Source organism: Mirounga angustirostris, unplaced genomic scaffold (assembly GCF_029215605.1).
Source record: "Mirounga angustirostris isolate CCGP_5_RB_7025 unplaced genomic scaffold, mMirAng1.0.hap1 SCAF_9, whole genome shotgun sequence".
Lineage (NCBI taxonomy): Eukaryota > Metazoa > Chordata > Mammalia > Carnivora > Phocidae > Mirounga > Mirounga angustirostris.
This window is the reverse complement of record NW_026991717.1, coordinates 29,345,271-29,354,836: the sequence shown is the minus strand read 5'-3', so window position 1 is coordinate 29,354,836 and position 9,566 is coordinate 29,345,271. Positions and strand designations below refer to the sequence as shown.

Here is a 9,566-nt window from a genome sequence, read left to right as displayed (position 1 = left end):
GCTAGCTTTAATGACCAAAGCCTGCTTAGAAATGTTTTTTCTTAAATAGTTTTCACAGCTTTGCTTCTTTTGCTGGCTCACAGAGCTTGAAAATGATTGACCTCTTAAGAGCAAAAGTTCATTGCAGCCAGCTCACCACCCACAGCAGGGTGGAGATAGCTAAAAGAGCCCTCCTGGGGACAAAATAAAGTGACTCACAAATGCATAAAACCATTAAACAGTCTCTCTCTCTCTCATTCTCTCTCTCTCTCTCACACACACACCAATACAATCAGTGCCTTCACACAGACACAAAGCCCACCTAACACAGTGTCTGACACACATTGCTAAACACAATTTCACACACTTTCACAAACACACACACACACACCTCTAAACAGTATTTCACATACTCACACCATTAAGCAGATTGTCTTATACCCCAATACACAGTGTCCCACAAATAAGCAAAACACCATGAAACAGAGATTATCACATACATATCACTAAACATAGTGTCACACAAATACAGCAGGTCTCACTCACACACAATACAAAACACCATCTCATATACATAATAAACAAAGTACCTCACATGCACACACTCACACAACAGAACAATGTCTCACACACATATCGCACTATACACAGCATCTCACATTGTTGTGATATGGCTATAATTATAGACCCATTGTCTGGATGTACATTTGGACAGGTATAGTACAGTTGATTCTTGAACAATATGAGCTTGAATTGTGTGGGTCCACTTATATGCAGATTTTTTTCAGTAAATACATTACAGAACTGTAAATGTATCCTTTCTTGTGATTTATTTTGGCTGGACCCCAAAGGTTAATATTTTGTTCACAACTGATGAGAATCTGTGGACTAAAGGGTCAAATTTATGAAAGTCCTAATGAAAAAATGCTGACAAGCACTAACAGTTCCTCGGAGAGTCTTAGAATTCTATACCTAAGATTGTAAACATTATTTAGTCAAATAGTATAGGCCAAAGCTATATAGCGGAATAGTATGTGCTTTAATACCACAGGACAAGTCTCATGTGCCTGGCCACTATTTTTAGGTTATTACCTTGGCTGCCTTTCTTCTTTAAAAAAACTTTTCCATAAAAGCCATCTATGAAAAACCCACAGCAAATATCATTCTCAATGGGGAAAAACTGAGAGCTTTCCCCCTACGGTCAGGAACATGGCAGGGATGTCCACTATCACCACTGCTATTCAACATAGTATTAGAAGTCCTAGCCACAGCAATCAGACCACAAAAAGAAATAAAAGGCATCTGAATCAGCAAAGAAGAAGTCAAACTCTCACTGTTTGCAGATGATATGATACTTTATGTGGAAAACCCAAAAGACTCCACCCCAAAACTGCTAGAACTCATACAGGAATTCAGTCAAGTGGCAGGATATAAAATCAATGCACAGAAATCAGTGGCATTTATATACACCAACAACAAGAGAGAAGAAAAAGAAATTAAAGAGTCAATCCCGTTTACAATTGCACCCAAAACCATAAGATGGAATAGGAATAAATCTAACCAGATTCAAAGAATCTATACTCAGAAAACTATAAAATACTCATGAAAGAAATTGAGGAAGACACATAAAATAGAAAAACGTTCCATGCTCATGGATTGGAAGAAGAAACATTGTGAAGATGTCAATTCTACCTAGAGCAATCTACACATTTAATGCAATCCCTATCAAGATACCATCAACTTTTTACAAAGAAATGGAACAAAGAATCCTAAAATTTGTATGGAACCAGAAAAGACCCTGAATAGCCAGAGGAATGTTGAAAAAGAAAAGCAAAGCTGGTGGCATCACAATTCCGGACTTCAACTTCTATTACAAAGCTGTAATCATCAAGACAGTTTGGTACTGGCACAAAAACAGACACATAGATCAATGGAACAGAATAGAGAGCCTAGAAATGGACCCTCAACTCTATGGTCAACTAATCTTTGACAAAGCAGGAAAGAATGTCCATTGGAAAAAAGACAGTCTCTTCAACAAATGGTGTTGGGAAAATTGGATAGCCACATGCAGAAGAATGAAACGGGACCATTTCCTCACACCACACACAAAAATAGACTCAAAATGGATGAAAAACCTAAATGTGAGACAGGAGTCCATCAAATGAAGGGGGGGAAATCAGACGGGGAGATGAACCATGAGAGACTATGGTCTCTGAGAAACAAACTGAGGGTTCTAGAGGGGAGGGGGTAGGGGGATGGGTTACCCTGGTGATGGGTATTAAAGAGGGCATGTATTGAATGGAGCACTGGATGTTATACACAAACAATGAATCATGAAACACTATCTCAAAAATTAATTAATTAACTAATTAATTAATTAATTTTAAAAAACTCTTCCATGAGTTTCTCTTCCTCAAGTTGGAGACACCTTGTCTTTGAGTTATTTCAAATCACAAATTCAGAGACTTGTAAACATGGGGCTTCAAGGGAAAGGATTTATTCTGATATTTATGGTTCAAAAAAAGTTGTAAGATTGTGGCTAGAACACAGACAACCGGTTTTTAACCTCTTGCTACTAGTATAAATAATAATAGTTCAGTCCAGGTTACTGTGACCTCTGACAGATCAAGGAAGCCAGTTATTTTCTCCTCTTGTGATTATAGCACATTGACAGACAACTTTTTGCCTTTTAATAAATGTCGTGGTACTTTGAGTTTCCTTTCAATTCATTTAATTTCAACGATCTGTCAAAAAAGAGCCAATATACAAATATTGAGTTACATTTTGTTGGGTTTTTTTAAACTCTCAAACTGCAGACTATAAAAACATCTTGTGACAAATGTAATGATCCAACGGGGCACATGCACCCCAATGTTTATAGTAGCAATGTCCACAATAGCCAAACTATGGAAAGGGCTGAGATGTCCATCAACAGATGAATGGATAAAGATGTGGTATATATATACAGTGGAATATTACTCAGCCATCAGAACGGATGAATATTTACCATTTACATCGACATGGATGGAACTCGAGGATATTATGCTAAGCAAAATAAGTCAATCAGAGAGAGACAATTATCATATATTTTCACTTATATGTAGAATATAAGAAACAGCACAGAGGATCAGAGGGTAAGGGAGGGAAAACTGAATGGGAAGTCATCAGAGAGGGAGACAAACCGTGAGAGACTCTTAACTATAGGAAACAAACTGAGGTTTGCTGGAGGGGCAGTGGGGGGGGGCTGAGGTAATTGGGTTATGGGCATTAAGGAGGGCATGTGATGTGATGAGCACTGGGTGTTATATGCAACTGATGAATTATTGAACTCTACATCTGAAACTAATGATGTTAATAATACGTTGGCTAATTGAGTTTAAATTTTAAAAATAATTAAAAAAATAAAAACAGTTTGTGTGTCTCTCACCCTGACCACCATGCTACTTTTCCATATACCACAATCCACAAATAATTACAAATCCAAGGAGGCAAAGTTGACATGGCCCATTTGGAGTCAGTAGACAGGGGGGCAATGAGCCCTGATGAAACAGTTATGGACAAAATATAGTCCACTGTGGGGTTGAAGTTCATCAATATAAAGAAGGAAGCAACAATGACCAAGATCAGGAATAGGATGTTGTTATAAAGGATGGAAAATGTTGTAGCTTTGTAACTGACAGCTTTGTTCTTCTTCCACAAGATTCTTTCATCTTTTTTCTTTTGAGACATCTTTCTTTTATCAGCTTCAGAAAGTTTTTGAGTCCCTTCTTTGGAAACAGCATCCTTCCTCTTCTGTGCTACTTCGTGTTTGAGAACAAATTTCACACTTTTTATTTTTATTATTCATGAAAGTCAGAGAGAGAGAGAGAGGCAGAGGCAGAGGGAGAGAAGCAGGCTCCCCGCCTAGCAGGGAGCCTGATGCGGGACTCGATCCCAGGACCCTGGGATCATGACCTGAGCCGAAGGCAGACGCTTAACCATCTGAGCCACCCCAAATTTCACACTTTTGTATGCAAAGGCTACCAAATAAGTGCTTACTAGGATCATCACACTATAGAGAACAGCAGACTGAATAAGATCCATATGCCATATTCGCCAAGATAACTGGCCAGGGATGGCAGACATGATGAAGGTATTCCCAAAGAACACGAAGGACTTGGCCAAATCCTGCAGGAGCAGGTCCTCCTTGGACTGCTGCTTGGAATCGCTTTTGGAAGCCATGGTGGAGTTGAGCCACAAGCCTGGAAGCTCTTATGATTTTAATAACATTTTCTTTTCTTTACTTATTGTAGAATACAGTATATAATACATATAACATACAAAATATGTGTTAAACAACTATTTATGTTATTTTGTAAGTCTTCTGATCAATAGGTATTAGTAGTTAGGGAATCAAAAGTTATATTGGGATTTTCAACTGTGTGGGAGCCAGGAATCCTGAGCCAAATTGTTCAAGGGTCAACTGTATATGGTACTGGCTTAATTTTATAGTATAGTTTTGCTGGGCAATAGATATACATTGAATAGCATTAGAGAAAATGGAACCCACTGGATGTGCAAGGAGTCAAGTTTAATAGTACATGTTGGGCATGCAAGGAGTGATACCTGAATGATACAGAGTGGTTCTGCATAGAGTGGTTGAATCACAAACAAGTTTGAGGGGCATGGTATTTAGTTGGGAAATTGTTGATGAACAGGAATTGGAAGTCAATGGCACAGCCTGGCTGAATATAAGTTGAATAGCACAGAGGTGGGCATCAAAGGGAAATTGCAGTGAGTACAATGGGTGCACAAGGTAAAGAAGGTTGAATGGCACCAACATGGGTGTGCATGAAGTGTATGTTGGATGGTGCAGATGAATGAAAAAGAAGTGACTATTGAATCACACACAGTGGGAATGCAAGACTGATATCTGAATGGCAGCAGGTGTGCAAGATGCAGACATTGGTTGCTGCACAATTGGTATTCAGACAGTGGTTTTGAATCAACATAGCACAGGTGCTGAAAGTGAAAGTTGATGTCCAAGAAGCGGAAGTGGATCTTCAAACAGCTAAAAGACAGCGTACAATGGCTGGAAATGTGATGGTTCACAATGGGTATGAGGCATATAAACTGGATAACACAATTGGTGTGCAAATTATTAGGTGTGTGGAACATCTAGATGTGAAAGGAGTCAAGTTAGGATGATGTAGAATCGGTGAACAAGGAGTTGTTACTTCTCTATAAATTATAATTGAAAGGCTCATTGTGTGGGGCGCCTGGGTGGCTCAGTCGTTAAGCGTCTGCCTTCGGCTCAGGTCATGATCCCAGGGTCCTGGGATCGAGCCCCACATCCGGGCTCCCTGCTCAGCGGAGAGCCTGCTTCTCCCTCTCCCACTCCCCCTGCTTGTGTTCCCTCTCTCGCTGTGTCTCTCTCTGTCAAATAAATAAATAAAATCTTAAAAAAAAAAAAAAAAAGAAAGGCTCATTGTGTATGCAAAGTATGGAAATGGAGAAAACAGCCTGGTTGTACAACAGGTGTAAGGTGAATTCTACAGAGGGGGCTCCAGCAGGTGGGTTTGGGGTGGTGGGGTTGGGGAGCCATCCTAGGGACATAGCCTTATGCTGTGAAAAGCCATGCTAGAGTTTGGTCAAGTCTCTTAGTGCAGGGGTTTTGAGGGAATTGTTTTGTACTAAGAGCTCTACAGTCCTCACCCCAGGACCTCCCAGGATACTCTGTTTCTACCAACATAAGGTTGGGTGGGCCCCATGCAGGGGTGTGAGTGGGCTTGGACAAATTCCATGGTCACCCCTCTCTAGCCAGATCGTTCCAGCCCTGTAGGAAACGTTTTTTGAGGTGCTGCCAACCCTGGAAGTGGGAAGCCAGTCCCAGGCACCTCTTCCAGGCCTCCCTGTCTGGTCCAGAAATGGACCCGGGAACATTTTCTAGAGGGGCATGTGATGACAGGAGTCCAAGCAGGACTAGGGCCAGACTACTGACTGCTCCACAGATGTCTCTGGCTGGCCACTCCAGAGATCTGAAAAATATTTAAAAAGCACATTGGACCACCTAACCACACCAGGACTGTGGCCAAGACCATGGTATGACTGGGCCTCCTTGTCTATCCCAGGCTTATCTCTACTTCCAAATGGGACTAAGAAAAAATTTCAAGAGGCCTATCTGGTAGCCAGACCCCTCATAGGACTGTGTTTGAGTCCCAGCACCATCCCATGGCATCCCTACCCCGTGCCACAGACAGGACTCAGAAACGTTTTCCATAGGCACATCAGGTGATAAGTACCCACACTTGACCATCGTCAGGACACTTCCACAAGGCTCTCTACCCACCCAAGCCAGGCTTTGTCACCAAAAAGAGCTTAAGAAATTGTTGGGTGGTACTTCCAATGACTGGCCCTACACAAGATCTCAATGAGCCTGGAGTGCAATTTCAGAGTGTATCTGACCTGCCTGTAGTGCTCCCTTCTCTGGTGAGGGACATGAAAATATGTGGGGGGCTGCATGTGGTAAGCAGCCCCACATGGGAAACTGTCAGACCTAGGCATTCCTTCTTTGGTTCTTACTGGCTCCCCATTTTGGAATGGGACTTAGGAATATGTGGGGAGTGCCTCATATGACTGGGTCCCATGCAGGGCCACAGCTGGGCCATAGGCACCCACTTAAGTTCTCTCTGGCCAGCTTGGATCAATCCCTGTTTGCAAGGGGCATCTGGCAACCATGGCCAGGACCAAGATGCCCTGCTGTGGCCCCCATGTCAGTCACAGGCTGAAGTCCACCTCAAGAGAGGGACATAGAAAAAGTTTCTGGTGGTACAACCTAGACCTCATGAGGCACCCTCTCTGGGCAGCCCTTACTGGCCCAGCCAGTGCCCACATCCTCCAGAGAGGGATAATCAGAGGCCATCCAATGACCACATAGGACCAGGGTGATCCTCAGTGCCCTCTCAGGCTTCCCTGGCAGGCTGTTTCCATCTCAGCCACTGGAAGTGGGTTGAGAAACATTTTTGGGAGGCACCTCTTTACTTTACAGGTACTAGCTCAAGCAGCTTTACAGGTTAACAGGGAGGCCCAAGAGGTCACTCTAGTTCTAGTGTGATCCCACTTGGGAGACTAGAAGCTGAAAGCACATTCTGAAAATGTTTATGCCTCCCTCCAAAGGGGGCAATCACCAGGGCAGGCCTGGGGGTCTTAGAAGGGTACCATGGGCCTGGCTGTGGCCCTGCCTGGGAACTGTTCTTTGGAGTTACCCCCAAAACATTTCTAAGTTTCTCTCTGGCATGGAAAACCCTGGGAAGGCCACCAAGTGCTTGAGAAGGAGCTTTGATGGGTCCTGGTATTAGGAGCTCTACCCAAAAAGTTTCTAACTCCCCCTCCAAAGACCAGGACCAGCCCGCTTAGTACAGGCAGGCCTGGGGAGTACACTCTGCTGGCCACAAGTCCCATATGAGTCCTGACCATTGGCTCTGTCTCCGCAAAACATTTCCAATTTCTTTTCCAGAGGTAGGCACTGCCTCAGGCTGGCTATGGATGAAGAGAAGGGCATTGCATCTCCTCCAAATTTTTAAGTCCCCTTCAGAAGCCAGTACAGACTTGAGTAGGCATGCAGGTCTGTAATAAGAATCCCCAGACTGGCATAGTCCCATGTGTGGCACATTTGACAGAAACACACTTTAAATATTTCTAAGACCCTTCAAGGAAGTGTATGGGGGGAGTACTGGGACAGGGTGGACAAGTAGGGTGAGGATGGCATTTTGGGCCAGGCTGCAGTCATGCATGGAGCCCAGCCTTTGCATGCACTTCCAGAAAATGTATCTAAGTGCCATTCTGGAGGACAGCTCTGATCCAGGTCAGCAAGGGACAAGTGGCAGTGTGCCTGGCTTGTTTGCTGTCCTATCTTCATATGTACTTCCCAAAAATGTTTCCATGTCCACTACATTAGGGGTGACCAGCAAGGGCCAGCCTTAGAGGTCTACAGAAGGTATCTAGAGCCCTGTGGTATTTTGAATGGGGCTCAGTCATCCGGGGCACCTCTGAAAAATTTTTCCAACTCCCTTTCCAGAAAGGAGACATTGGCCCAGGACAACCAGAAAAGCCCAGGAGAGGGGCTCGGTCTTTAAGAGGTCCAAGTCAGGGGCACCTGGGTGGCTCAGTCGTTAAGCGTCTGCCTTTGGCTCAGGTCACGATCCCAGGGTCCTGGGATCGAGCCCCACATCGGGCTCCCTGCTCCGCGGGAAGTCTGCTTCTCCCACTCCCACTCCCCCTGCTTGTGTTCCCTCTCTCGCTGTGTCTCTGTCAAGTAAATAAATAAAGTCTTAAAAAAAAAAAAAAAAAGAGGTCCAAGTCACTGGGAGCAACCTGTGTAAAGTTTTCTAAGGCTCCCTCCAAGAGCCAAGACCGTCTGGACAAGGAAATGGAGGCACATGCAAGTGTGTGTGCATACTTTGATTTTTAGAGATGTACGGTAAGCAATTGGATTATAGATTTGTGGTGCTAAGAAAAATGCAAACTTCTTACACAGATGTGAGAGTTATAAATATAGAGATGATAGGTGAAACTGGAGTAGAAAAGATTCCCCAAGAAGAGTAAAAATCCCCTTCCATAGAACCATTTCTAATACTAAGATTCTCTCCTTGTGAGATTTGTGCAGTCACCGCAGTTTATGTTTCAGGTAGTTGCTATGGTGTCTGAATGGCCCCTCCCAAATTTATATGTTGAAATCTTAATGACCAATGTTTTAGCAGGTTGGGCCTTTGGGAGGTGATCAGGTCATAAGGATGGAGCCCTCATGAATGGGATTAGTGCCCTTATAAAAGAGGCCCCAGTGAGCTCCCTTGCCCCCTTCACCACGTTGAGGACACAACCATAAGTCAGCTCCAGGAAGAGGGCCCTCACCAACCCCATGCTGGCACACTCATCTTGAATTCCAGCCTCCAGAACTGTGAGAAATAAATTTCTGTTGTTTGTAAGCACCTAGCTTGTGGTATTTTGTTTCAATAGCCTAAATGGACTGACAGTGGTGTATCAGCTATCTATTACTACAGTAATGCAATGTAATAAACGACATAAAAACCCAGCAGATCATTAAAAGAAAAAATAGAGGTGTATGTAACAGGTTTCTGGAATGCTTATACACAATATTGAACAGGAAGTCAGTTCAAAGGTACAGTTTTAATTAAGAAAAACAAAGACAATACTCCATCTTCGATCAACAAGGATTATAAAATCGCCTTTGGCTGCTCCCAATCACAGTGAAGCAGCGCTCAGCCTATCTGCCTCTGCCAGACGAGCCTCTTTGCTGACACCTGCTGTAGTGTGGACCATGTAGTGTGACCTGAGTAGACAAAGTGAAACTGAGAGCTCATTAGAGATCACCCTAGAAGGAGAAACTAAAGCTGGGATAAAAATGGACAACTAACTGGTCATGGTACCTGAAAAGGCAGGTGCAAATAGGTACACTGAATGAAAACTAACTGGCTGTTCTCAAAATATCATGTTAAACCACCAACCAAGGTTAGCCAGAGATTATTATTATTAATTATATTATTGTTGTTGTTGTTGTTATTAATAATCTAACGCTTAATTCTTTGAAG

General features: G+C 43.1%; 1 protein-coding gene across 1 annotated transcript; it reads right to left on the bottom strand.

Annotated features, from left to right (window-relative positions):
* Nucleotides 1–3,402: 3,402 nt before the first annotated feature.
* Nucleotides 3,403–4,200, bottom strand: LOC123862053 (translocon-associated protein subunit gamma-like). Its single transcript, XM_045901705.2, has 2 exons — nt 3,988–4,200; nt 3,403–3,810 (listed from the first exon to the last, which is right to left on the bottom strand). The coding sequence occupies exons 1-2, from the start codon at nt 4,198–4,200 to the stop codon at nt 3,403–3,405; spliced, it is 621 nt and encodes a 206-aa protein (XP_045757661.2).
* Nucleotides 4,201–9,566: the final 5,366 nt, after the last annotated feature.

Bases quoted from the DNA above. Each gene is read 5' to 3' on its own strand.
- LOC123862053 (XM_045901705.2), bottom strand. From the start codon at position 4,200: ATGGCTTCCAAAAGCGATTCCAAGCAGCAGTCCAAGGAGGACCTGCTC. The intron at 3,811-3,987 runs AAAAGTGTGAAA...ATAATAAAAATA, and splicing joins ATTTGGTAGCCTTTGCATAC to AAAAGTGTGAAATTTGTTCT.